Raw genomic sequence first — 27551 nt, forward strand, 5'->3', positions numbered from 1 at the left:
ATGAAGGGAACAGAAGATATTTTCCAGATATTTGTGGGATATATTAACAACGTTTACTATGATAGACCAATATATAGTGATATATCTATAAGATTTTAAGAACAGACAGAAAATAGTTAGAATAGTGAACTCTTCGTTGGTTGTTGTGCAGGTAAAATTACCTCAAATATATCGTAGCCTCAATTCTAAAGTCATTGTGGAGTTACTTTAGTCCCAAGCAAAGGATAGCGACTAGAATATATAGCCCGCCCTAATTGCAAAACAACATTGTCTGCAAGTTGTGATAAGTGGGACTTTGCTACAATCTTGTAACAATTTTATTGGCATAGCTGTTTTTACAATTTTTCACAACCACCTGAACTTGCAATATCAAATCAATGGAACAGCCTCCACAAAGAGAACGTTTACCTTCTCGGCTTGATATCCTTTCCAATGGTCATAAGCTTGATGTGCGTGCCCACCAAAGGACCTACGAAGGAGCTTACACCCGCTCTGCAATTGGGTGTTTGTCATTTTCCATTCTCATTATAAAGCTTTTCTCTAAGGAATTCTTGCCAATAGGAACTATATACACAGTTTATGGTTCTCTTCTTTACTTCATTGGAGTCTACAAAGCTTCTTCGGTCGATACATACTATAATCCTGACAAGGACATGGTTATGTTCAAGACCAGTGGAGACTCTGTACTTCTATTATCGGTAATTAGTCTAGTAAGTTATGTTGCCTTGCTAGTGCTAATCTTACGGATGTGATAAATTATGAATAATATTTCCCACCTTCTTATATATTGTGTTGCCACTGGTGGCCGCTGTGAACCTGGGTGGTTCACATTTTAGTTCTTTTAGCTATATATTATTTACAGTAGTTTTTATTTCGTGTCATTCATGTAAGTGCTCCCAAGCCAAAGACGATGACTTGGAATATGAGCTGGATAGACCAAAAACCAACCTTCTTCATTCTCACATATCTGGCCTCTTCATCTGCGACATAATCAACAAAGTTGTCATACACCTCTTCCGAAATATCATCCATCAATAACGAGTCATAGATGGTCCACGATCCACTGAAATCTTCGATGTTCTTGACAATGCGATTATGGATCTTGATAAACGTATTCTTGGAGTTGATGTATGCCACAATAGGTCTGATCAAGGCATAGTTGATATACGTGAGCTCAGGAGTCTGGAATGGAACACTTGCCCTTACGTTATGCAAGCGAATAGTCAAGTCTAGCACGAAATATTTCAGAATGTCATTAATGTCGTTCCTGGTCAACCTCATGTGCTGATCAGGATGTTTTGGAGGTTTGGTTACTTCTGGATTCTTATATCTGTTTGCCTCCTTTTTGATGGACTCAGCAATGACAGAAACAAGTTCAGTCATGTTCAAGTCTTCATTCTCTTGAGGAACCATCACATCTCCTATCATATCCACTCTTCCACTTGATATCCAGCCAAAAGGACCCTCCAAGCCTGTGTTTAGATGGTCGATATTCAAGTTATCTACTCTCATTCTCGTCACCCTCTTCCAGCTTTGTGGAGTCGTCTCGCCATCTTCACTAAAGTCATTAAGTCTTTGCTTCTTATGTATCGTGAATAGGGAATTGTCATATGCTCCACTCATAATATTGGCATTCAAGAAATCGTAGAATAACCAATGCTTTCTCAAGCGCGATAATTCACAGTTGTAGATGGCTACTTCAAATGGTCGGAATCCATTGGGTTGCATCAACGTGAATAAAACGTCTTCCATTTTGAAGTCTTCAAACTCAAAATCTCCTGGTTGATACTTGTTCAAGTAGTTGGTGGCATCATCATCAGGATCCCAATGCACATGAGTTCTATCAACTACACCCCTAACCCCTTTCATTTCCATGTTGTCTACAATTCCTGTGCCATTAACCCATTTGCTGAACGATAACGAGATGTTCACTTCTTCTATTGTAAGGTCAAACTGGGTATAGTTTCCATCATCGTATTCCTCCTCTTCGTATTTTGATATACTAGCAGCATATGCTTCTGCTTGTGATCCTTTACTGAATCTGTTTGATAATCGTGGGCGTTTACTAACGAAGCATTTTCTGAAACTGATCTTTCCATCTGACCATCCAGGAACAACTGCGTTTTCGAAAGTTACAGCCAAATTGGAATTCCTGGTAATAAAATCTCCAAGCTTACGAGCTACAAACTCTTGAGCGAGAACAGTATTGGCTGTGAAAATTATGATGGAGAAGAATGTCGTGGTAGCAAGAAAGAACATAAGCACATTACCCATCACCAACCACGAAAAGATGGCAGAATAGTCGTCGGTGTTGAAGGGCCGGTTGGATTTCTTGAGTAACCATCTGAATCTGATCTTGAAACGAGAAAAAATATTGTTAGCTCTAGCAAGCAATTGTTCCTTCGTTACTCTGTTCAAATTGGCTAGCTCCTCTTGCAAGTTATGAGGCTGTTGGCTGGAATCTTTTTGGCCATCAGATGGCTTCTTCAACGAATTGGATTTTTCGCTTCTTATACCATTGTCTTTGGAAGTATAGTTCCGTATGGAGTATATATGTACAGGGTTGAATCTTCTGGGTATGATGGTGGCTGAAGGGTAAAACAATTTTAGGGGCTTCACTATAGAAGTTCTTGCAACGAGCGGCGGACCTAGCCGTTTAGAAATGTTCGGGCCGAATAGTCGGAACAGAATCATTTCAATATGTGAAAAGGTTCAAACAAATGAGTCCTTACGATTGAAAATTCGGTAATTGATTTTGCTGTGTCTAATTTGTGGGGATCAAATATAGTAAATGTGAATTTGTAGATGGGCTGGAAGATTTACTATAGGTCCTGAAAACTGCATATGGTGAAGATCCAGAGAAATAGTTCACTAATATTGAACAAGCTGAAGGAAATGGGTCCAAATATGTCCCAAAGTTGATCAAGTATGGAATTGTCGTCAATCAGTCAATTGCTGAAATTTATTGAACCCATGGCTCATAAAGGGGGTTGTATGGTAGAGCATTAAATGAGAATTGAATTGCATTGTAAACGAAAAATCTCAACTCTGATCTCAAAGAAGCAAAAGAAGGACCCTACGCAAAGACTTCTTCGGAGTACTTCAAATAACTGCATGGTGGTATAGTTAAGAATTCTGAAAATTCACTAGATGCTAGTTCGAAATAGACATGTAAAAATCGTTGAAATGACTCATTTTGAGTCGTTGCTGCCATGATATGTTCATGAAAAATGCATCAAATTCATCATACTCGTTCAAATTCTTGTGTAATGATGAATACTTATCAATTCCGTTGAACCAGATTGTGGGTTTATCCTACTGGCAAACTGTTGCACAATTGTTAGTCTTTGCAATTATGGAAGAATGCCCATTTCGCAATCATCGAGTAACAGCAAGCTTCTTTTTGAACTATTTTTTACTAATCAACGCTTAATGAACATCTTTTGCAACTACATTAATTTCTAATCAACACTTGTCAATGCTTTTCTTTAGAAGTAAACAGGTTATCTGAAGCAATTAATTCCACCCAATCCGATTACAGTGTTTTCTTTTTCGATAAGGCGGTTTAGAAACGGCTTCGGAGTTTCGCTCCTTAGTACTGTACTTGTTGATTAGTTATCTGGGACTGCACCATCCCCACCACACATAGTTACTATTAGTCACTATCATGACAGATTCGTAAATTGCAGTGAAATCGTGCACAATGACTACTTCAACATCAAAAATATAGGTCAATCGAATTTAAGTGGAATGATATATAATCTTAGAAAGTTAACGTTCAACTTTTTGTTTCTACAATATCCACAGCAAACTGACCGGTAGGCAATGACACAGACTGTGCCTTTTGGCAAGAAATTCAAAGAAACCTACTTCACTAACATCAATCCACAGTACACTGCAGTGAACCATGGTTCGTACGGATTGTTCCCTGACAAGATCTTCCACAGATATGTGGAGGAAATGAAAAAAGATTTGTACAATCCTGACAATTACGTGAAGGTGCAACAACCCGAAACGTACAAGAAGGCACTTCAGACGCTTGGAGAGTTTTTTCATTGTGACTACCGCAATCTTGCTCTTGTTGACAATGCTACCACTGGGGTAAACACTATTTTGAGAAGTTTCCCCTTGGATAAGGGTGACAAAATCGTCTATCCCAGTACCATATATGGTGCTTGTGGCCTAACCATCAAATTCATGGTCAATCGGTATGGCATTGAAGCTGTTCCTATTGAGTTGGTCTACCCATTGGAAGAAACAGAGATTTTGTCCAAGTTTGAAAAGGTGTTCAAAGAACAGAAGCCCAAGATCGCTCTCTTCGATGTGGTTATCTCTATGCCAGGGGTCAAGTTCCCCTACGAGGAAATGACCGAATTATGTCGCAAATATGGAGTCTTGTCCTTGATTGACGGCGCTCATTGTGCTGGGTTGAATCCTATTGACTTGGGTAAGTTGAGGCCAGATTTCTTCGTCACCAACTTGCATAAGTGGCTCTTTGTTCCTCGTGTGTGTGCTTCTTTGTACATTGATAAAAAGCACCACCGTAGTGTTCATACTCTTCCTGTTAGCCACTCGTACTTGGATGACAATTCCAAGGTCAGTGCTGAGGATGAAGAGAACTGGTTGGTTGATAGGTTTACCTTTATTGGAACCAAGAACTTTGCTTCAATCGCTGTTATTGGTGACTGTATCAGGTTCAGACAAGAAGAATGTGGAGGTGAACAAGCCGTCTATGACTATTGTCATTCTCTTGCTATTAAGGCTGGTGATGCCGTAAGCAAAATATGGGGAGGTCCTGTCTTGCAAAATAAAGCAAAGACATTGGTCAGCACGATGGTTACTGTAGAACTACCACTCGAGCAGTTTGGTTTGCTGATCACTGATTTTACTGGCAATTATGTTGAAACCATTGAATACGTTTTTGGAAGAGAGTTTCAAGAGTATAACACGTATGTGCCAGTTATTGTCCACAACAAGAAGATGTACGGGCGCTTCTCGGCACAGGTATATACGGAACTCTCCGATTTCGAAGTTGCTGCCAGAAAGGTTGTCGAAGTATTTAACACATTAGCTGATGATCCGAAGTTTAGAAAGTTGTCGGGGAAGTCGAAGTTATAGAGAAACTACTAAATGAGACTAGACAATAAATTTAATAATAGTGTATTAATTAGTAAGATAATGTATTAATAAACAACCAGAACTGAAATGAAGATTGTGTGATCGAAAATGAGAAAAGCAACTAGTGTGTTTGAGAAAGGTTGTCTATAGTGTAACAGTATTTGAGACCAAACACTTGAACCCAATTCAACTTTTGTTTTTGAAATCATTCTTTAGATGCTTTAGAAACCACATTGGTTAGGGAATTGTCTGTCGGTGAGTGGCAGTGGGAAGAGTTGAGCAGCTGTCAATCTCTTGAAATCCCATTCAACAGCGTTTTCAGTCTTCCAGTTCCAGAAGACCCAACCACCTGTCTGTTCAAAACCATCCAATTGGGCTTCAATGTACTTACGCACGTTAGTTTTGTAATCTTGAGTCCAGGTTCCCAAGTCAAGGTATGGAGTACAATCACCAATGTAAGCAGAGTTGTCGTATTGACCAGCGTAACGAGCACCACGACCAACACCGTTAAGCCACTTGGCACAGTCAGTCAAGGCAGCAGACCATTCACCAGCAACGTTCCAGTGGTATTCCTTCTTGGAATCCCAAGCCCAGTTACATGCAACAGAGATGTGTTGGTCGATATCACGGGCTAATTCGCCGTAGGAGAACACTTGATAGTGATGATGGTCAATAACGACGCTCCAGTAGTCACCGTTTTCAACGGTCAAGAAGTTGTCCCAGTAACCTGGAGCCTGGAAAGCATCATGGATGATCACGGGAGTTACGGAGCCAGTTTGTCTTAAGTTGTTGTAGCCTTGGGTCAAGAAGTTCTTCAAGTTGTTCATGTCCGAGACAGGGCCCAAAGGTTCGTTCAACAATTCGATACCAATAACATAGTTGGAATACTCGCCGTTACCGTATTTTTCAAAGATCTGCTCCAACACATTCAATGTAACCTGGACATTGTTAGGTTGTTGGTACTGGACAGTATCTCTCAAACCAGAGTTGTCAAAACCATTTTGAGAGCCTGGAGCACCGTGCAAGTCAATCCACACCTTCAAGCCATACTTGTTGGCCCATCCAAGTGCCTGGTCCAAGTATTCAACTTGGCCCTGAACATAGGGATCGTTATCCAACAATTGGAAAGCCCAGTAGCCGATTGGGATACGGACAAAGTTTAAGCCTGCAGCAGCTATGTCTGAGAAATCCTGCTCGGTGTACCATGTCTTCCAGTGCGTATCTAATCTCTGGCCAGCGACCAATTTGCCCAACTTTTGAGTGTAGTGGTATTCATCTACAGGGACCTGAGAGTCGTCGCCCCAGTTTTCCCACTGTTCAAACAAAGATGGTGTGATGTAGGGTTCAAGCACGAACCAGCCTCCCAAATTCACCCCTCTGATGACATCATTTTGGTAGTCCCAGGAGGCACCCTTCTTCGTCAACTTCTTCAAGTTGTTATTGTTATCCAAGAGCGGGTTGTTGATGGAGGCGGATGCCACAAGTAAAGATTGTGACAACACCAAAATGGAGGAGACAATGGATGTAAGTTGTACCATATTGCTGTACAGGTGTCAAAAGGTTAATGTGCAAGGAGGTTATGTTCGCACCTTATGACGTATGCACCAGAAAATAAATTTATCGGGAAATAATATTCTGATAATATTCTAAATTAATCCTGTTATTTTAGGAGAATTTATTGAATCCGAGAATTGTGAATCAATCTACGACAATTGATGCAGCAAGGAGCTATTGATGAAATCGTACGGGAGTTCGGTCCAACACTAGGTGACGATAATTTTGCGGTCTTGTCAACGAGCTATGATATTCCTGGAGCTGGAATTGTATGCTGCAAGTGAAAAGAGAGGAGCCAGGTTTGTCTACTCAGCGGCTATTAATACGGCTGAAACGAAGTGGATGAAACAAGGAAATGCTATGGCGATGTCGAAGGTTGCAACTATAGAGTTCTCACGACAAGGCTGAAGATGAAATGAGAAGAGGGCTGGGCCTTAGTAGTGTACCGTATACGGATTTGAATCTATGAATATAAACGAACAGTGAGAAAAAGTGGAACAAGGGTTCTTCCACGTTGGACGGGGGGTGCTTATATATTTATATGAACAGGAGATGACAATCTTCGGTTGTTGTTTCTAGAACGCGAGTGTGCACCTGTTTTCAAGTGAAATTCAAGCCGGCGACGGCACTCCTTCAATCGGTGTTGCTTGGGTAGGAATCCGAGAATGTTCCACACGGTAAAAAAAAAAGGTGCGAGTGTGCGTTGGATTTATTCAACACAAAGAAATTTTAGGCTTGATAAGTTGGCTTTTTATTTTTCGTGTGCTGCGAACTGGCAACCAGCCACTAGAGACAAAGGATCATTTCCAATTGTATCTCTATGCTTGTTCATGTACAAGTCTGGAAGGGGCTAGAGATGTGCCAGTGTCGCTTCTTGTCCTTACAATAACGGAGTCATGGTGGAGAAGACTCCAAGACAATGTCAGCTGAAGCCAATAACCAGTCGAATGGTACTACAACCGGTCTTACATATGTACTGTTTATGTTTATTTTTCCGTATCGTATTTATAGATACACACATACAAATCCATTGGTTCAACGGATAGTCTGCATGGAGGGCGTGTTACCACGCATTCACTGGATAGACAAGCTCAGCGCGAAGTGCCTTTTGCTTTGGCCATGCATAATCTGCGGGAGTCACAGCGGCGATCAAAACAGTATTCGCTAAACCCAACTCAGCAGGTTGTCATGCTGAGCTGAGATACGCTTGCGTCAGAATCTGCTACAGTTAGTTGTGCCACCGTGCAATGAGTGAATGAGCCACCAGGCTTCATTGTTTTAGGTGGAACCTTGTGATTTCTGGCAATTCTAGATTTTAGATAGGGACCAAGCCTGGTCGGGAAAATATAGAGAGCAGCACACAAAATAAATTTGGTACGAGAAAATCTCAATCTATTATCTCGGGGCCGGATTTGAGACAAGAAACGCGCTGCTAGCTTTTGTTCTGGTCCTCCTTGCTGTGTGTGGCTGCACAGCCTAAAGCCATACAGGAGGAACTACAAATCTCATCTCCGTGTCCAAGTCCATGGCTGGTTCACCTAGTGGTATTCCGGTGTAGAGCCGGTGGATGTGAAACTGGCACATTTCTTGTAGAAACATGTGTGCCTTTTAAGCCGTGTTGTGTCGTAAACTTGAATACGGCCTCTGAGATGCCCTCGTGCCTAGTAGCATCCACACCTGGGGACAATCGTTGTCCTCTGATCCCCCTCTTTTCAAACATTCGGAGACAACTTAGAAACAATGAAGAGACAAAGCAGAATCACGGAGCGCAACGCCAGACACGCTCTCACCACTCTGAGGCAGAGTCGATCACAATCAATGTCCGGCTGTGCAGTTTAAACTTTCTTTTGGTAGTTGATTACCTACTAGGGGAACTTTTGTAATTTCTTGATCCGAGGAGCTGGAGGTACTGCTGTTCATAACGGGTTAAAACCAAAACGAATATATCATGCCTGTGTAGGACGGTTTGGTTCAGTGCCATTTTTGGCCGTTTCGTTTCCGTGAAAGTTTCCAGTTGCGCCCCTACCAACGCAAGGGGGGTGGAACGCAGCTCCCATGTGGAATTTGGTACCCCCTATCCCAAGAGAGCAGGCTTGTCGTCTCTGGCATCCACCGCTGAATCTCGGCACAGAGAAGATGACCATCTCTCGTATAGACAATGTGGAAGTATGTCGGTGTGTCATAGTGATTGTTTGAGTTGGTCATGGGCCCCGTGTCTCGCTGCCATCTCATGTATCTGCACGCTGGGGCCACTTCCACTTGAGGGCTAATGTCTTGCATCCAAAAACGTTCTACGGTCGCGTGCCTGAAAATCTGTCACAATCCATTCAGTCCATACCGCGACATTCCGCAGAAACTCCACAATCGCAAACTGGAGTAACAGCGCCGATCTTGGGTAGAGGTCCTTTCTATTCATTTCACTAGATCTACTGAAATATTTGGAAATTTTCGAAGTGGTCTCTCTATTGCAGCGACAGTATATAGCGCCAACCAGCCTCTTCTCACACCAAATCTAGTGAAATGCTCTCTGGAACATCTGAACTGGAATGGACCCCGTGGAAGGGTCTCTACGGTATACTTATCCAAAGTATGAACCAGCCATGTAATTGACATCCAAACGTCACTTTCTGCCACAATGTAATTAAAATACTTCTTTGAGCAATGCAGAATACTTTGACTGAAGTATGCAGCCGCCATTTATTGTAACAAGAGCTTATTGTTGAAGAGAGGTTGCTGACAATCCAACTCAAATAGTTTGAAATGGAATTCCTAAAATTCAGGGACTGATATGTCATGCATGCTCTTGAGGAGCAGTCGGACATTGTCCACCAGAGTACTCCACAAGTAGAGTAATTCTGTAAAAGCTGGTAGCCTTGTCCCTAAAGTCTAATATTGTAGTGGGGAGTAGACGCATATCCTGGTATCCGCGTTACCCCTTTAGGTAAAGACACAAAAATTGAGGCGAGTCTCAAACTTGATAAACGTCAAATGCACTCTATCCTGGCACAACTCCTAACGCCTCCACTTTGTCTCAGCACGGACTTTAGAAATAAATCAGGATAGAGAAATTGGATCCCAGGGTGAAGCCCATCTTAACTTTTCTTTTTAAAGCTCTTATATTACTTTAAAAGAACCGTTCAATAAAATGTGGCCGGTTTCTTCATTCAGTACGGCAGCGGTGAACAGAAAAAATATTATTATGTCCAATACAAATTAATACATCAATTTGATTGAGGACTTTCTACCTTGTGATGGGTTACTACAAATAACCAGACAATGCAGGAAAAGAACCAAATGTGTCAAATCTGGTGACAGGGATTTTCAAGACACTAAGGAATCTGGTTTATGCCCTGGCTGCAATAAACTCTAAACGGTAGGGCGGTAGGGAACTGATTTCCTCTAGCTTATCCACAGGTTAGACCTAGCTCCTCTTCTCTTTTATATATTTCAGTGGGATGTCGGCTGTGGTGGAGATTTGTAGTGGGGCCCCGATCTGAATCTTGGTCGAACCGCCTTTCTAGTTTGGGGTCCAGTGACTTCACCGCGGATGTGAGCCGGAACCGCTCCAAGTGGCCATATCTGGTACTTGCAGGGCGCTCTCGTATCTTATCTCGCAGTGGGGACTATATAGTAATATCTAACCTGCAATGCCGTTTCGATTTTTGAGTGGTGAGAAGTGTCGAAGTTTGCAGGTTGCTTGTGTCCAATCTTGATCTAAGCGGCTAATTGGCGGAAAAAGAAACGACTCTAATACTCTTATCTTCGATTGTACTATCTATTATCCGAAGTTTATAAATGGTGTGCGGCATAAAATTTCACTAGCCGAGTCATCTCATCTGTTGCTTACCCCAGCTTATATTAATAGACGTTGATCCACAAGATCGTATTGTTGCATTTTGTAGTTCAAGATTTGCTCTTGTGGACTTGACGCTGTCAACATTTTTCTTACATTTTTCTTACTAGCACAAAATATTGAAGCTGCACTCTTGGCATGGAAACTTTAGCTTGTAAACCTTAAATATATCCACGATGAATCTCGAAGCTCCAATTTTGTCGAACGTTCAAATCAACGATAAAGCCAACGACGACTTTATTCCTGGTACAAAGAATATTTATACGGATGCCATAGGTCCGGAAGATGAGGTTACCAAGAAGAAAGTGAAAACTCAGGGTAACATCATTTTGATTCCACAACCTTGTAACTCTCCCAATGATCCACTTAATTGGTCCAAGTATAGAAAGTTTGTGAACTTTGCTATTCTTGCCGTTATCACTGGTTTTACCGCCGCTACTTCTAACGATGCTGGTGCTATTCAAGATTCCCTTAACGAGTTGTACGATATATCGTATGACAAAATGAACATCGGTGCGGGGGTGCTTTTCTTGGGAATTGGTTGGGGTACTTTTTTCATAACCCCACTTGCATCTTTGTATGGTCGTAAATTGTCCTACTTCATCTGTATTTTCTTGGGTTTACTTGGTGCCGTTTGGTTTGCTCTTTCCAGGCGTACTGCCGATGCCATCTGGTCCCAATTATTTGTAGGTATTTCCGAAAGTTGTGCTGAGGCGCTGGTTCAGTTGAGTTTGAGTGAGTTATATTTCCAACATCAATTAGGTTCCGTCTTAACTGTATATATTTTGGCTACTTCCGTTGGTACTTTCTTGGGTCCTTTAATTGCTGGTTTTATTGTTCAATATGTAGGTTTCAGATGGGTGGGTTGGATTGCAGTCTTCATTTCCATTGGTTTGCTCTTTATCATTTTCTTCGTTCTCGAAGAAACCATGTTCGACAGAAAGATATTCTCCAGAGGCGTTATAAATGGAGTTTCTCCATCTTCGGACAAGCAAGTGCCTGAATTCGACGATATCAAGAAGGAACACTCTAAGGAATTTACTACCGTGGATGAATCCAACTCCTCTGAGGATGAAGACACTGATTTGATCAATATGGGCGAAAATGACCCACCAAAGTCCTACTGGAAAAACGTTCAGTTGATTACCTTAGCTCCAAACTTGCAAGGTACTGGTTTCTTACAATATTTAACCCAATTGAGAATGTTGTTGAAGGTTTTCTTGTATCCTCCAGTTATCTTCTCTGGATTAGTGTGGGGTATGCAAGATGCCCTTTTAACATTCTACTTGACAGTTGAAGACGACGAATACTATGACCCTCCTTACAGCTACGGTAACACAGGTGTTGCCTTGATGAATGTTCCAACCTTAATTGGAGCCATTATTGGGTGTTTCTTTGCTGGTCCTCTAAGCGATAAGTTCTCCATCTGGATGGCAAAGAGAAATAACGGTATTCAAGAAGCTGAATACCGTCTTTGGTTCCTTTTTGCCCCTGCAGTAATTGCTCCAGTCGGTTTGATATTGTTTGCAGTGGGTACTGATCAAGTTTGGGACTGGCCACCTACTTACGTAGGCTTAGGATTTATTGGGTTCGGTTTCGGTTGTTCTGGAGATGTTTCCATGTCTTATCTTATGGATGCTTACCCAGATATGGTTATTGAAATGATGTGTGGTGTTTCTGTTATCAACAACATGATTGGTTGCATTTTTACTTTCGCTTGTTCACCTTGGTTGGATGCCATGGGAAACACACACACCTTCATTATTTTGGCAGTCATTGAAGCCGTTATTATGTTCAGTGCTGCGCCAATGATCTGGTATGGCAAGAGAATCAGAAACTGGACTAAGGATTGGTATATTGAATTCTGTCAATTGCGTGACGGTATGTAAAACATGTATTTAATTAGAAGACTTTAATAACAATTATATTATAATTTGAATCTATTCTCGCCATTATTATATATTCTCATTTGTCTCTATTTCAACTTTTCGCAGCCAAATTACAAAATAGGTGGAGCAATTTATGTTGATCATGAATTCCAAGAAAATCTACAATTAAGGACCTACACTATTTCTGTAACAGGCAATAGATAACAGCATAATTTATATCAGCATTAGACCAAAAAAGCTCAATACTTTCCTAAACCAACTGACTAGGTCAATTGTGCACGTTCAGTAGATCAATAAAAATCAAAAAATAAACTCGCTTTAACTAATTTCTCTAGATATTACAGTAAGCAATGCCAATCTAAATTCTAAGTCTCTTAAACTCGACTGTCCATCTAAGCTTTGTGAAGACAAAGCTGTGAATTTAATTTCAAGTGTTGCAACCTTGCCTTAGTTGTGTAGCAACCCGCACTATTAAACCTACTGATTATTGGTATACACGAGCACGTGATAACGAGGGCTGCAACCCTAATATCCGGTGCACACACGCAAACAGAGTGAAGAGTTTTGAAAAAAAAGTTTCAATACCAGTTGTAGTACCAACGGGTTATTTGGAGCTTCTTCTTCAACAAACTAAGAATAGTCTGCCTAAGCTTAAATCGATTATCTCTAGTTAACTTACAATGTCTGTTGAAACTGCTTTGTCCTACGCTGCCTTGATCTTGGCTGACTCTGAGCTCGAAATCACTTCTGAAAAGTTGTTGGCTTTGACCACCAAGGCTAACGTCGAAGTTGAAGGTATCTGGGCTGATATCTACGCTAAGGCTTTGGAAAGCCAAGACTTGAAGGCCTTGTTCTTCAACATCTCTGCTGCTCCAGCTTCTGGTGCTGCTCCAGTTGCCGCTGCTGCTGGTGCTGCTGCCGGTGGTGAAGAAGCCGCTGCTGAAGAAAAGGCTGAAGAAGCCAAGGAAGAATCCGATGATGACATGGGTTTCGGTTTGTTCGATTAAACAATTTAATACCTTTATTAAACAATTAAAATTAAAGATGACACCTTTATTGCACATTTAGTTGTAAAAAGTATCATCAAATTGGGAATTATATTGATGATGACAATCACAGAAAAAGTTGAAAGACTACATATTTCAAAGATTTTTATACCAATCTTTGAATGTTTTGTGTTATCAGGATAGTAATTTGTAATAATTTAGTTAATTAGCATTGGTTTTGGATTTATATTGAATAAAAATTAGAAATAAATCGTCTTGTAGACTCAGCTAGAAACAATTGCGGAACATAGTCATAAGCAAAATGTCAGATCAAAGACACTTAATATGAATAGATTATTCAACTCTCACCGCAACTTGCAGAACGAATAACTTCAACAGTCAACTCTGCAACTAACAGCTTACAAAATACTTTGGTACATGATTTGGTCTTATATATATATGTATATATTATTAATAACCAAGAAATACTATGAAATACATAAAAGTTAAAGTTCCTCTACTTCATTTAACTAATTAACACAACGAGGTTAATCATATGGGATTTTCCCCTCAGGATTCAAATAAGGACAATATTAGTTATGATAGAAGATGCATAATATTGACTCGTAAGTGAATGATGTTTGGATAAATTGTACTAATTAATTTACTTCTTCTTCTTGTCAGCTTCAGCTTCAGCCTTGTCCTTGGCACGCTTTTCTCTGATACCCTTGTACTTCTTGTCGTTTCTGGCCAATCTCAAGGTTCTGAAGGCAGTTTGTTCTGGAACTTCGACGGCTCTTGGAGCAGATTCGACAGATGGTTGGACAACTGGGAAGACGGCACCGGTAGAAACTTGTTCGTAAGCAGCAGCTTCGGCGGCCTTGGTCTTCTTGTCGAAAATCACTAACTTAGACTTGTATTCTTGTAATCTAGCAACGTTGGCATCGAAGGTTTCTTGAGCCTTGTTTTGTCTTCTGTGGTCAACGGAAATACCGATGGTTCTGGCGTACTTGGCAGTCAAACCAACAGCCTTTAATTCGGCCAAGGTGAAACCTCTACCGGCTCTGACCTTTCTGTTGTATCTGACAGTTGGGGCTCTGACGACAGGTCTTAAGGTGTCGATTGGCTTTGGGGCAATAGAAGCAGCCTTGGATAATCTGGCTTGTCTTCTAGAGGCCTTCTTACCGGCTTGGTCAAAGTGAACTTTGACACGTTCTTGCCAGTGCTTTCTGAAGTGGTTCTTCAATAATGGTAAGTTCTTGGAGATAGCCATTGTTAATGAAAGGTCAAGGTTGTCCTGATGAGAATTCGAAAAAGCGAAACAGGTTTATAGTAGAGGTATAAAAAAATTTTCAGAACTTTTGGTACCAGAGGAAGAGTGAGAAAATCGAGAGTTAGTGCGTAGTCTCTCAGTTAACGTGAAAAACGCAGTGTGCAGGAGACACAATACTGCAATTTTCATATTGTATGGAGATTTGTCTCATCACACAAATTCTAGCTAGTGCAATTCTGGCACTGTATCCATAACACGACGACTGCATACAGATGAGGTGAAGTAAGCAGAAACCAGTCACACTGTGCACGAGTGCGACATTGGTAAATATGAGTATCTAAGCGTAAATGGAAGCACTAAGCCTATGTGCACCACAGCAGTATTCCGTATACAGTTCAAATTTGGTGTCTCTTAAACTAGTCTCTAGTAAGTCCCGGCACTGTATGGGAGTTGGCCAGTGCGCGAACATAGTTAAAGACTGCGGCACGGGTGTTCTGCCATACAAACTGCTCCCTCTCTCACACTACTGCTGGTAGCATCTCTCATAGTTAGTGAAATTTTTTCTGAACTTTGGACCAGGTGTGAGCGAGAAAAAAAAACCAGTTAAAAAATTTTATACTTTGATTCTAACATCTTGTTTACAGTATCAGCCAAAGCACATAATGTCCACCCAATCTGTTCAAGTATGTAATGAGCACAGCATATAGGAGAACTAGACGAACAAAAGCATCCAACCCATGTATCTCAGACGTCGTTGTAGCCTCTAGACGTTGGAGGATTGTCATCAGGAATAGAAAGAGAACCAAAACCCAAGATTTACCACAGTCATTATATCCAACAGACCAGTCACCTATCAAACGAATGAAAATATAGACGTAGAAGTGGAAGTTTCGATAGAAATGACAAACTGAATGCAAACTAGATTATTCAACAAGCGCAGATTTAAGTTTCAATATCCCTTAGCCTTGAAAAATGAAGAATTCAATATGGGATAGGGCCATCTCTGATGGTGGACTACGATCGACCATCAACTCCGTAAATGTTTTGAAAAATTAAAGAGAGAAACAAATATTGTATGCCAGGGTTAACATTCACCTACTTCTAATCTAATCAATTCCAATACTCCTCATAATCAAGCTAAATGTTCGAAGTTCCTCCTTGTCATCCTATTTTATTGAACCAATACTAACATCTATCTAGACTTTTGGTAAGAAGAAGACCGCTACTGCCGTTGCCCACGTCAAGGCCGGTAAGGGTTTAATCAAAATCAACGGTGCCCCAATCACCTTGGTCCAACCAGAAATCTTAAGATTCAAAGTTTACGAACCATTGACCTTAGTCGGTGTTGAAAAGTTCCAAAATATTGATATCAGAGTCAAGGTCACCGGTGGTGGTCACGTTTCTCAAGTTTACGCCATCAGACAAGCTATTGCTAAGGGTTTGATTGCTTACCACCAAAAATACGTCGACGAAGCTTCCAAGAACGAATTGAAGAAGATCTTCGCTTCTTACGACAAGACCTTGTTGGTTGCTGACTCCAGAAGAATGGAACCAAAGAAGTTCGGTGGTCGTGGTGCCAGAGCCAGATTCCAAAAGTCTTACCGTTAGAAGAGCTATCATATTATTACAACATCGATCCGTTCGTTGCATATACTATATTATTCTACAGATCATGAATATTGTTTATTAGGTACTCGAGGTTTATTAATATCTTAACTTTTTTAATACAACGTCAAAAATACAAATTTATCAAATTTGGTTAATCCTGTAGATTTTCTTACATTTCTCACCGCAAAAAAAGTTGCAACCTCTTGCACTAAAATTGATGAGCACTAACTTCCTTATAACTTCAGCGAAACACCACAGAAAAATAAAGGAGATTCACAAATAGGAAGTATTCGTATAACATTGCCTATAACATCCAAAAAAAAGTAACAGGGGCGAGCTGGGAATTGAACCCAGGGCCTCTCGCATGCTTGTAGTAATCAATTCAGTTTTGCTGAATCGTCGCCCAAAGCGAGAATCATACCACTAGACCACACGCCCAAATGTTGGTGAATCTTTTGGCCAAAATCACCAATAGGTTTAAAAGTCACATGTTTTGAAAATAAGCCGTTTTCTACTTGGTGTCGATTTTGCAGCCTAGTCGTCCTATTAAACAGTTTTACAAGTCCGGTAGCTTTATACCGGTGCTAAGCATTTTAATTCCAAGGATATGAAATATGTCTTTAAGTAATTTTGTCTGGAGTTTTTACTACGTTAAAAAAAGTGATTACCGAAATCTCCTGCATTGGTGTTCAAATTGATCGCCTTCATATCGATGTATTACAAGAGGACTATACGATCGATAATTCAGCAGAATAAACTGCCAATCTCACACAAATGATCGCAACAGCTTGACGAACTTAAACATTATGGTAATCTTCTTTCTCTCTGTATTTGCTCAGGAAGTTTTGCATATGTCGTATCCTTTTACCTATTCCATTGAACACTCTCGATGCAACAAGTGGTATTTAATTGGAAGGACAGCTATTCACACTAATCGAAAACCTTGGATTCGAACATCTAATCACCAAACCACCTACTTCATCAGCGTGGTGTCTCATTCCGCAGACACGCTTGATTGCATTTTCTCATGGCCCAACAGGTCTACTACTTCGTGAATTCTACATAGGTTTAATATATCGTGTATTCAAAAAAAGTTGACATACAAGATCCAAAAAGAATCAGTGTTTTAGTGCTATTGCTAATGGAAAGTTTCAGGATGTGAGGCAGAATAGATACCATGAATGAGAAAATAGAAATTAGGAGACACAATTATGCTGGATTTAATGATTTTTGAGCGATATTTAAAAAAAACTTTACTCCGTCAACAAAAAATACAACACTTTGTTTACTTTGAAGTTTTTATTGCCAATGCAAATATCCACAAACAATCAGCAATGAAACTAGATCCAAGTTCAATAGTGTGTGGTAGACATGGTTAATAGTGTGGTGATCTTGAACCGACTTCCCTTAGAATGGAAGAATAGCTATCTCAACACATTTTTGCCCAATCAGGAATGGCATTGGCAATATTTCAATAGTAAGAGTTTTGTTATAATATATAAATATCATGACCGATTATATTGATGGCATTATTGCTTAATATACCCGAGATGTAGATTTTGCACCCAATACTTGGAACGACAATTGATACAAATGTCGCGCTTCCATGTCTCACATGGGGCAGCGTACAAACCAATTGTGATACCATTTATCAATTATGGAACAATCAATAAATAGAAGAAACCTTCGCAAACCAACTACAAAAGATAGAATACTTTCATTCAACTATGGTATGGGTCAGTTCATGTCCCCAACTACTGACGTCGTTGCTTCACCATGAGAAGATCTTAAAAGTGATTCGGGTGCCTCATACTCCACTACTTATAGTTCTCACGAATACTACTATAACAGCATATGATCAAAACACATTGTTACCGATCGCTTCACACACACGTGCAGAAGACTCAGTAGCGCAACATGGTACCAATAAAGATATACAAACAAAGCAAATCACAGTGAATACGGCTCAATTGCTCAAAATACACACAGTTAACTTGTTTGTTCAAACAGAACATAACTATTTGGTGATCTACCTGGTGTTGATCAACCACTCCAAGTCCCTTTTTGAAGTGAATAATAATGTGAACTATGAACTTATTCAAACCGGATTGCCTTTGAGTCTGACTGTGGAAAAGAACTCGTTCAGCAGAATGATAAAGTCGGCCACGAAAGCAATTGTACTGGGAAATGAAAATCATGTGGATCTAGAGAATATTGAAAATTTCAATAATGTGCAATTGGAAGATGAAGAAGGAAACTTCACTATACCGACTGTCAAACTCAGCGTCTTCAAGATCCTCAAAATAGGAATCGGACTTCAAAACTACTGGCTTAAACACAACTCACACAACTTGATTATCTTTAACAACAAAAATGAACGTCAAAGTTCGGCAATACAGGCACAAGAGGGTAACTACTTCCAAATAATTAACATGCAATCATTCCGCAGTGAAGTATTTCAACTTTCAGATTCAGACTGGTATCATCTGACTGATCCTGAATCGAACATAAGTTATATCAACTATAATACTGAACAGAATTACTTTATATTTCTCAACGACAACAAGGAATTATGGTACTTCACAGTAGAATTCAATGACAGTGATCTTTTAGTACCTGTTGGACATAAGATATTCACTTTTGAAGCTATCGAGCTGCTTGAAAACTTCAAGATCTCCTTCAACCCACAGTCAAACTTGATACTAATCCACGTAAATAGAAGAATAGAGCTATTCAAGTTATTCACGGATACTTCTAAACTTGTGTATCTCAAGGATATTAAAAGTAAAGGCTTGGAAAAATCCTCAATTATTTGGTCTCCATGTGGAGACTATTTCGTTCTTCTTGATGATTCGACTGGATATTGGTCTATCTCTACTAAATTTGGAAGTTTTACTTTCAGCACTACCGAGATAATTAAAGAATTAGACGAAGTATATGAAGAGAACAGGGGATTCCTTCGAGCAGCAAAGATCTTAATAGGACCCAATGCCAATTCCCTTTTCATTGTTGGTCACGATTATTCCAAGCTATACAAGGTAAATTTGCTAGCCGCAAACGACTCAGCGGACGTCTTTTATGATCATGAGTATTTGAGCATAATACAAAACAACAAGTCATTTGTTAGATTTCCAATACAACCTCGGGTAAAGAAAATAATTTCTCAGATTGAACGATTCAATGGCAATACATCTAAATCAACTTCAAAGAGCATGAGTGGTGTTCTCAATATTTCAAGAAATAAGTATAATCAATTGGCAATTTCTTATGGTGACAACATTTCATTATCAACTCCATTCTCATCGGGTGGCACTGAATTCAACAATATCCTTTGGTTTAACTTCCGAAACTATTATCTAGATGCGTACAATATTGTTTCGCAATTCTGGTTTAACGACTACTTAGTTATAGTCAACAGGAAAACGAAAGATAACTTTGAAGATGAAACCGAAAATGGGAAATCTGCTGCCAATGAAAGTTCGGCAATGGTAGATGAGTTGATTGTGTTGGATACTACTCGGTTCAAATATGGAAATGGAGGAGAAGAATTAAGGTTGGACAATGATCTGACACTATGGAAATACGATTTCAAGACAACTTTTATAAAGATACAACCGATCACAATCTCCGAACATGTTTGCAATGTTGTTATCTTAACGCATGATCTCAGATTGATAATCCTCGAGCTTAATGACAACAAGGCTCTTGCTAGAAAGTCGTCATCTGCAGACTTAAAAGTTAGAGGAATTCGTAGAAATTATAAGATATTCATCGGTGTAAACAAAACCATCCATTTGCTATCTGTTCAACATAAATTAGCTATCAAAGATGTGATTCAAATAGGGATGGTTGACCGGAGACATTTTTTCTTCTTGTTGAAAACAGGAGAGTTGTTCTTGCTCAAGAACCAAACCATGCCAACTCCCCCATCGCAGTCAACTCCCATCGGAGCACTAAAACCCAATAACATGTATGACTTGATCAAAATTGGAGACACTATTGAATTTTTCAAGTTCCAAAAGTTGAGATTCAATGATCTGCTTACTGAATACATCTACGTTTTCAACGGCGAGGAATTATTGATATACGAATTAGAAGACTTGATAGAAAATTCTTTTGACATGTCAACCATAATTATAGATGAACTTGAAAAAGAAAAGCACGTTTTTCCCATTCCGATTTCTATTGAAACCGAGAACTTTCAGCCGATAATATTGGATGGAGTAGTTGCTCCTAACTCACTTTCAGTTAAGTCATTGGATTTGGTTGGCTTGGAAAATGTAATTGTAAACAAGTTATCTAGTGGAGGACTAGTTGTAAAGACAAAGGTTGCCCGGAAATTAGTTTTGAATAATTTCATCGAAAATGAGCTCGTCAAAACTTCAAATGACTTGGAGGCAGCAGTCACCAAATACAAGCAATTTCTGAACTATCATTATTGTTTGGAATTGCTTCTTTTCAAGTACCTAACGTCCGACAACAACAATATCCTTAAAAGGTTGATTACTCTTATTGAATTGAACGAGCATTCTGAATATATCTATATCAACTGCTTAAGAAAGATAGAAGTTATTTATTGGGATAAGTTCTTTACTATTCTTGATACGAAGCCAGTTACGTTCATGAAGAGATTGATCGAGATCAACAATGTTGAGTTATGCTACAATTACTTGATTATATATCTTAACTACAAAAGAGAAGGTGAAGACGAAGACTCTGCAGCGGACGAAGAAGCTCTTAATTCCAATGATAAAGAGATTATTCTCAAGATTATGAAGATGTTGGACGATTCGCTGAAATGGGACTGGTGCTTTGAGTTGTGCAGATTCATCAAATTGCTCCAACCTTCAGGAGAACTCTTGAAACAGATCAAGGAGACATTGCAGAAGTAAAAGTTTTATAGACAATACAAATTATATTCACAGACAGTGCTGTTTCCTTCTAGTTGCAAAATTGAGATTATAGCAATCGTGCTCACCAGAAAATCCGGCACATAAATCCAGCCAACCAAATTTTGTCTTTTGAAAAGCAGACTAAGAATCAAAGAGTAAAAAACATTGATGGCCTCTCGATAAACTGATTCAAAAGACTAGCTGTTTGTTTCCTGTATCCGCCTAATAGTGTTGTAATATTCACTGACAATGACTTTAGCTACTGAATTTGCTGAGACTACCCGCCGTTCGGCCACCGCTCCCGAATTGAGAAAGAGAGTGTTGCACTTGTACAGAAGATACATGAGATATTCCAAGGAATTCTGTGACATATACGAGTTGGACATGCCTGTTGCCAACGTCAAGACCAAAATCAGACAGGAATTCGAAAGACAAAGATTTGTAAATAACTTGGATGTCTCCAATGTTTTGTTAATGAAGGGGCAAATGGAATTCCAGGAATTAATCAACTTCTGGAAACAACAATGTCATGTCTTGAGATACTTCGATGACCAGCACAGCTACAACGTTGTCGACAAGAACGACTTCGTCAAGAACTTCTTGAGAGGAAACTAAAGTGGATGGTCAAATACAATATACAAGCTTAGAAAATCTCCACGAACAGGATACATAAACAGTATCCAGCTTCCTTTAACACTTTGTTAAATTGCATTAGTTTCGCCAACTACAGTTCACAATGTTGATGAATAGTCGGGTTTAATGGTATTCTGATTCCGAACTATACTATTCATCTGCCTTCATAATTCATATAATTTCTTCCATTATCGAAGATTATTGAATAACATTCATATACTTCTACAAAATGTTTATATTTATCATTAATTTCACGTTATAAGTAACATAATTTTGATGTAATGTTGGTAGCTGTAGCTATCAGTGTACTATGATAGTATTTTGTGAATCTTACAGAATAATAACATGACCTATTCAACAAACTAAACTATATAGGTGCTAATACCAATTTTTAAATCTTGTAATAATAGTCAAGGGTATAAATTATGTATATAAGAAGCAAACCAAACGAAGTAAAAGAGGATTAAGAGATAATAAGTTGTAAAAGCAAACATCATTGACCAAACTAACTACCTATTCTAATTGGTCTTCCAATGGGATTTCATCGGCATAGTCCAATTCTTCCTCTTCAATACTTGCTTCTTGATATTGCTGGTATTCGCTGACTAAGTCATTCATGTTGGATTCGGCTTCGGTGAATTCCATTTCGTCCATACCTTCAGATGTGTACCAGTGCAAGAAAGCCTTTCTTCTGAACATAGCACTGAATTGGTCACCAACTCTCTTGAACAATTCTTGGATAGATGTGGAATTACCAATGAACGTAGCAGACATGTCTAAGTCCTTTGGAGCCACTGAACAAACGGCAGTTTGCACGTTGTTTGGAATCCATTCGACAAAGTAGGAAGCATTTCTGGTCTGAACCTTGAGCATTTCATCTTCAACTTCCTTCACGGAAACCTTACCTCTGAAAAAGGCAGCAACAGTCAAGTAACGACCGTTCTTTGGGTCAGAAGCAGCCATCATGTTCTTGGAGTCGAACATTTGTTGAGTCAATTCTGGAACTGTCAAAGATCTGAACGACTTGGAACCGATTGAAGTCAATGGAGCGTAACCAACCATGAAGAAATGCAATCTTGGGAAAGGAACCAAGTTAACAGCCAACTTTCTCAAGTCAGAGTTCAATTGACCTGGGTAACGCAAAGAAGTGGTAACACCAGACATTACTGACGAGACCAAGTTGTTCAATTCAGTGTAAGATGGGGTAGGCAATTTCAAGGTCTTTTGACAGATATTGTACAAAGCTTCATTATCAATACAGAAGGTTTCGTCGGAGTTTTCAACCAATTGGTGAACCGACAAGGTAGCGTTATATGGTTCAATAACGGTATCAGACACCTTTGGTGATGGAACGACAGAGAAAGTAGCCATCATTCTGTCAGGGAATTCTTCTCTGATCTTGGAAATCAACAAAGTACCCATACCAGAACCGGTACCACCACCCAAAGAGTGGGTGATTTGGAAACCTTGCAAGGAGTCACAACCTTCAGCTTCTCTTCTAACAACATCTAAGACGGAGTCGACTAATTCAGCACCTTCGGTGTAGTGACCTTTGGCCCAGACATTACCGGCAGAGCTTTGTCCAAAAATGTAGTTGTCAGGTCTGAACAAGTTACCGATGTGGGAGGTTTTGACACCGTCAATGGTTCCTGGTTCTAAATCGACCAAAACAGCACGAGGAACGTACTTTCCGCTGGTAGCTTCGTTGAAGTAGACGTCTAACTTGGCCTTTTGGAGGTCATCATCGCCATGGTAGTTACCGTTACTGTCCAAGCCGTGTTCACCGCAGATGGTTTCCCAGAAAGCAGCACCCTAGAGATGTTAGTATATGAAACACTAAATAAAGTAGGACACGAAATATGCTACAAGTTAATAAGGTCATTTGGATAATGATCATGATAGACATCTGTGTGTTACGTGTCGTTACGTTTTGTAGCCATGGATGGCTATGTTTATTGGTTTTGAAAATTTGCTGTTCAAATTTAATGGAAATTTCGTGTCTTTTTTGAATTCGATACGTACAATTTGGTTACCACATTGACCGGTGGATAAATGAATCTAAAAGGATGTTAGTAACGTTTCTATAGATGTGATGTTTATGCAAGCGAATTCACCATCTTCTTTCACATCTGCTGTAGATTTAGGGGGCCAAGCTACGCGTTGACAATGCCGGTGAAATGGAGAAACCTCGAATCTGATCTGTAACGAGGCCAAACCTGAGAATGAAGATGTGAGATTTGGACATGGGATGTCTTTCGTGGGGAGATACGTACAATTTCTCTCATAGTGGATACGTGTGATAATAATTCCGATGATCTACTACGAAGAAGACTTCAATATTAGGAACAGCAGGAGATACGTAGAGAGTTTTTATCAATTGTTTTGATTGTTTAGGCTGTAAATATTTGTTGATTTCGTCTAAACAGAAGGAATGGGTGTGCACACGACCTACACCCATTTGTTTGGAAATAGTGTTTTTAATTTGCCTCGTTTGGGAAAGTAAATTGACGTGTAGCAGCTAATGGGCTTTACCTTAATTTAAGGATATCGTGATTGAATTTGGGAAGCCAAATGACAAGTTTGGGTGCTCAGGTAGGGAGACCACTAAGCTACGAAAATTTGTCAAATATTGTTGCCATAGTGGACTTTTTTGCTTCTCTTGCCATGTTTTTGTGTCATTTAGCTTGAGGCAGATGAGACTGATCTCAAACTTTTGAATCTAGTCTGCGAATTTAAAGTGCAAAAGTCGACTAGCACGTGAACATTCAAAGACGTCAGAAATTCTATCAGAATTACATAATATGAAGAGAGTTTTCTGAGTGAAAATGCTACTGAGATTCTTCTAGCAACAAAAGTAGACAGAAGGCATTTCGATAGGCACTTTCATAATGGATAACGTACAAACAGCTTTTAAATTACACAGCTTCGCACAACAGCCAACGTTGATGTTCCTTTATGGATTCTCCGTTCTGCTTCCCACTTGCTTAATCTTCTCTACCTTTTCTACTTTTTCTATACAGCTTCTTCTTCACAACTTCTTGAAAGATCCTCTCTCTTTAACAGCAGCCTTCATTGTAGATAACTGTCCTGCACGTTCCTAAATAGGCACTACCCGACGAATTACCGCAAAATCGAATTGCACAATCTGGTGATATGGTTATCTCCAAGATGAGTGGTCTAATTTTGCAGCCGCTGCAGCTGCAGAGTGTTCCTTACTTTCTACATTCTGTGATGATTAGGATCTACTTAACATGAATTCAGATTAGTTTTGGTTAGACTCCATTTGGCAGTGATCGCAGTCTTCGCCTATCACAGTATACCCTTTCGCGTTTTTCCGAATCTGGTCACTCCAGCCGGTAGTCGACTTCCTTACTAAATGCTAGCAGTCAAGTTTCTCTCCCATTCTTTTGTGGAATAGTTCTTTTCCCTTTCTTCACTACAAATCAGGAGTTTGGGCCTATCGACAATCTCACAAATCAGCACACTCACGTGCGGCCGGATATGTATCTTGTTTTAGACGTCAATTCGTTGGAGACAGTCGAATCCAGAAGCTCTCCTACTAGTGCTCACATAGGAAGCTATAGCTCAAAGAGAATCCTCTCGAGAAACATAATCCTCGGCCCGACAAAGAGATCTCGCAATGGATGTTTGAATTGCAGAAAGAGAAAGAAGAAATGTGACGAAAGTTTTCCCACATGCGGTTCGTGTAAGTATCGAGGAGCTGAATGTATCTGGAGAGACTCTACTAAGTTCAAGATGAAGAGGTATTCCGATTCCAGAGACTCTACAAAGAAGTCAGCAGTTGTGCGGCATGTCTCAACGAAATCTCCGTCCGAAGAACTATCAGAAGCGATTGTTGAATCACAGGATAAGATGGAACTTTCAAAAGGCATTATAGAACTTGTTAATGATGAGATAGATCAAGTGAGTCATACTGACATCTTGAACGCAGCTGAATTGGACCAATTCGAGAATGTAGAAGACGAATTGTTTACGAACAACAATCATGAATTGACACCTTACACAACAGACTTGCGATTGGATACAAGTGAATTCACGACCAAGAACATAGATTTCCTAATGTCTGATGATTTTAGCGACTTCCCCTATTTATCACCTACTACAACACCAATATTCAATCCGTTTAGACACCTCGACGATAAAGCAAAGTATTTCCTTGACGGATTTATTCATAAGGTGGCACGTAATTTATGTATAGGGCCAGACTGGTGCAATTACTTTCTCAAAACGTTCTATCAGATGGCAGAACAAGACAAATCTGTTCTGTTCGCATTGGCCTCTTGGGGAGGTTTGTTCCTCGAAGGAAGCACCGACGCAACTAAGTCATATATGATCAAGGCATATAAATCGATTACAGAGAGATTTCCTAACTTCAACGAACTCAGCAAAGAGGACATTTATATCTTGCTCAACTTTTTTTTGATAGGCATAGGTGTTCATGTTTGTGCTGGAGATGTTTCTCAGTGGAATATCTTATTTAAGCAGTGTATTGAAGTGATTCAAAAGAACGGCGGTTTGTCAGAAATATGTCGCATGTTTGACTATTCCAATGATATTAAGTGGTTAATATCCGATGTACAGTTTCATGATATAATGTCCTCAAGAGCATTTTCTAAAGGAACAATCTTACCAATGGAAGAGTACAATACCATTTTCCAACGCAACAAGATCTTGGAGCTAGGTAATTATGGTTTGGACCCACTCCAAGGATGTATCCAACCTATTTATTTGTTGTTAGGCGAGATTCTACAGGTTTCATCTGATCTAAAGTCTAAGAAGAAACATATCAATAAACTCTTAGAGGATGCACGAAAAGCATACAACGATAGTGATAAAACTAATCCAGATTTACTCAACACTGCTACAGTTCAAGGAGAAGTAATAAACTTGCGCATATTGCGACAAAACTTCTATAATGAAATGGAGGAAGTTATCGATCAGTTGAAGGAAAAATTGAAGCGGTGTCAACCAAATATACAGCAAATGGAGCCAATTATCGATGACAAACACGAAGTCGAGTTGCATCTTACTTTGTTTGAGGTTTATCTGTATACCTGTCAATTATCGATGAATTATCAGATCAAAGGAATGCCGGCTTCGTCAGCAGAGATGCAGTCAATATTGGTCAATGCTGTGAGCTGTATCGATATTCTCGTAGATACGAAATTGGTGTCTTCATTATCTTTGCTGTTACTCTTGTGTGGTATCACATGTTGTACAGCCACTGATAGACTAGATATGGAGGTGCGAATAAAGAAGATCCAGCTGGCATACGAGGTTGCCAATCTTACCAGAATGGTTGATATCATCAAAGAAGTATGGAAGAGGAATAGTAACGGAAACGTATGTATAGATTGGGTGGAGGTGTGCAACGAGAAGGACTGGAATCTTTCTGTATGCTAATTATGCTTTTCAATGTTGCAGCCACCCGGATTAGGCTCAAAATCGTATAGAAATTAATACATAATGAATATTATTGGTTTACTGCAGCAGGAATTGAAAACACAGGTTAGGAATTAGAAAGGAACGCTACACTGAGTATGAACATGTATTCAACAATCACATTCATCTTTGTCTAAAACTGTACTTTCTCTCCTTATCACTTGGCCCATCACATTCGCTCACAATCTTCACAAGCCGCACGAAAATCGAATTATTTATACAGATTCTATTTACATCCTATATGCAGCACAATCGCGGATATGTCCACAAGAAACAGCAATT

General features: G+C 39.7%; 12 protein-coding genes across 12 annotated transcripts; 8 read left to right on the forward strand and 4 right to left on the reverse strand. All coding sequences in view use genetic code 12, as the record gives it.

The window, feature by feature from the left end:
* Window positions 1-377: 377 nt before the first annotated feature.
* On the forward strand, window positions 378-752 carry PICST_49115 (conserved hypothetical protein; the record flags this gene model as incomplete). The annotated part of the gene is made up of 1 exon (XM_001385386.1): window positions 378-752. One exon carries the CDS (start codon window positions 378-380, stop codon window positions 750-752), a length of 375 nt encoding a protein of 124 aa, XP_001385423.1.
* A 130-nt stretch (window positions 753-882) lies between these two features.
* Window positions 883-2694, reverse strand: MDM31 (Mitochondrial distribution and morphology protein 31, mitochondrial precursor; the record flags this gene model as incomplete). The annotated part of the gene is made up of 1 exon (XM_001385722.1): window positions 883-2694. The coding sequence occupies one exon, from the start codon at window positions 2692-2694 to the stop codon at window positions 883-885; it is 1812 nt and encodes a 603-aa protein (XP_001385759.2).
* Window positions 2695-3825: 1131 nt separating this feature from the next.
* Window positions 3826-5118, forward strand: CSD1 (cysteine desulfurase Selenocysteine lyase; the record flags this gene model as incomplete). The annotated part of the gene is made up of 1 exon (XM_001385387.1): window positions 3826-5118. One exon carries the CDS (start codon window positions 3826-3828, stop codon window positions 5116-5118), a length of 1293 nt encoding a protein of 430 aa, XP_001385424.2.
* Window positions 5119-5136: 18 nt separating this feature from the next.
* Window positions 5137-7575, reverse strand: EXG2 (Glucan 1,3-beta-glucosidase precursor (Exo-1,3-beta-glucanase)). The gene has a single exon (XM_001385723.1). It carries the CDS (start codon window positions 6654-6656, stop codon window positions 5340-5342), a length of 1317 nt encoding a protein of 438 aa, XP_001385760.2. The 5' UTR covers window positions 6657-7575; the 3' UTR covers window positions 5137-5339.
* A 3126-nt stretch (window positions 7576-10701) lies between these two features.
* Window positions 10702-12414, forward strand: HOL12 (transport protein; the record flags this gene model as incomplete). Its single annotated transcript, XM_001385388.1, has 1 exon — window positions 10702-12414. One exon carries the CDS (start codon window positions 10702-10704, stop codon window positions 12412-12414), a length of 1713 nt encoding a protein of 570 aa, XP_001385425.2.
* Window positions 12415-13049: 635 nt separating this feature from the next.
* On the forward strand, window positions 13050-13668 carry RPA1 (60S acidic ribosomal protein P1). Its single transcript, XM_001385389.1, has one exon. The coding sequence runs from the start codon at window positions 13095-13097 to the stop codon at window positions 13419-13421; it is 327 nt and encodes a 108-aa protein (XP_001385426.1). The 5' UTR covers window positions 13050-13094; the 3' UTR covers window positions 13422-13668.
* Window positions 13669-14064: 396 nt separating this feature from the next.
* RPL13 (60S ribosomal protein L13) lies at window positions 14065-14673 on the reverse strand (the record flags this gene model as incomplete). Its single annotated transcript, XM_001385724.1, has 1 exon — window positions 14065-14673. The coding sequence occupies one exon, from the start codon at window positions 14671-14673 to the stop codon at window positions 14065-14067; it is 609 nt and encodes a 202-aa protein (XP_001385761.1).
* A 662-nt stretch (window positions 14674-15335) lies between these two features.
* Window positions 15336-16431, forward strand: RPS16 (40S ribosomal protein S16; the record flags this gene model as incomplete). The annotated part of the gene is made up of 2 exons (XM_001385390.1): window positions 15336-15356; window positions 15874-16431. The coding sequence occupies 2 exons, from the start codon at window positions 15336-15338 to the stop codon at window positions 16279-16281; spliced, it is 429 nt and encodes a 142-aa protein (XP_001385427.1). The 3' UTR covers window positions 16282-16431.
* Window positions 16432-18008: 1577 nt separating this feature from the next.
* On the forward strand, window positions 18009-21173 carry RIC1 (WD40 repeat protein; the record flags this gene model as incomplete). The annotated part of the gene is made up of 1 exon (XM_001385391.1): window positions 18009-21173. The coding sequence occupies one exon, from the start codon at window positions 18009-18011 to the stop codon at window positions 21171-21173; it is 3165 nt and encodes a 1054-aa protein (XP_001385428.2).
* Window positions 21174-21422: 249 nt separating this feature from the next.
* NBM4 (NADH-ubiquinone oxidoreductase B14 subunit (Complex I-B14) (CI-B14)) lies at window positions 21423-22073 on the forward strand (the record flags this gene model as incomplete). Its single annotated transcript, XM_001385392.1, has 1 exon — window positions 21423-22073. The coding sequence occupies one exon, from the start codon at window positions 21423-21425 to the stop codon at window positions 21786-21788; it is 366 nt and encodes a 121-aa protein (XP_001385429.1). The 3' UTR covers window positions 21789-22073.
* On the reverse strand, window positions 22048-24130 carry TUB2 (Tubulin beta chain (Beta tubulin)). The gene is made up of 3 exons (XM_001385725.1): window positions 24080-24130; window positions 23829-23864; window positions 22048-23618 (listed from the first exon to the last, which is right to left on the reverse strand). Exons 1-3 carry the CDS (start codon window positions 24089-24091, stop codon window positions 22320-22322), a joined length of 1347 nt encoding a protein of 448 aa, XP_001385762.1. The 5' UTR covers window positions 24092-24130; the 3' UTR covers window positions 22048-22319.
* Window positions 24131-25307: 1177 nt separating this feature from the next.
* On the forward strand, window positions 25308-27230 carry UGA3.2 (putative transcriptional regulator; the record flags this gene model as incomplete). The annotated part of the gene is given in 4 exon segments (XM_001385393.1): window positions 25308-25734; window positions 25837-26596; window positions 26674-26693; window positions 26707-27230. The coding sequence occupies 4 exon segments, from the start codon at window positions 25308-25310 to the stop codon at window positions 27228-27230; spliced, it is 1731 nt and encodes a 576-aa protein (XP_001385430.2).
* Window positions 27231-27551: the final 321 nt, after the last annotated feature.

The sequence above is a fragment of the Scheffersomyces stipitis genome, chromosome 6, assembly GCF_000209165.1.
Source record: "Scheffersomyces stipitis CBS 6054 chromosome 6, complete sequence".
Lineage (NCBI taxonomy): Eukaryota > Fungi > Ascomycota > Pichiomycetes > Serinales > Debaryomycetaceae > Scheffersomyces > Scheffersomyces stipitis.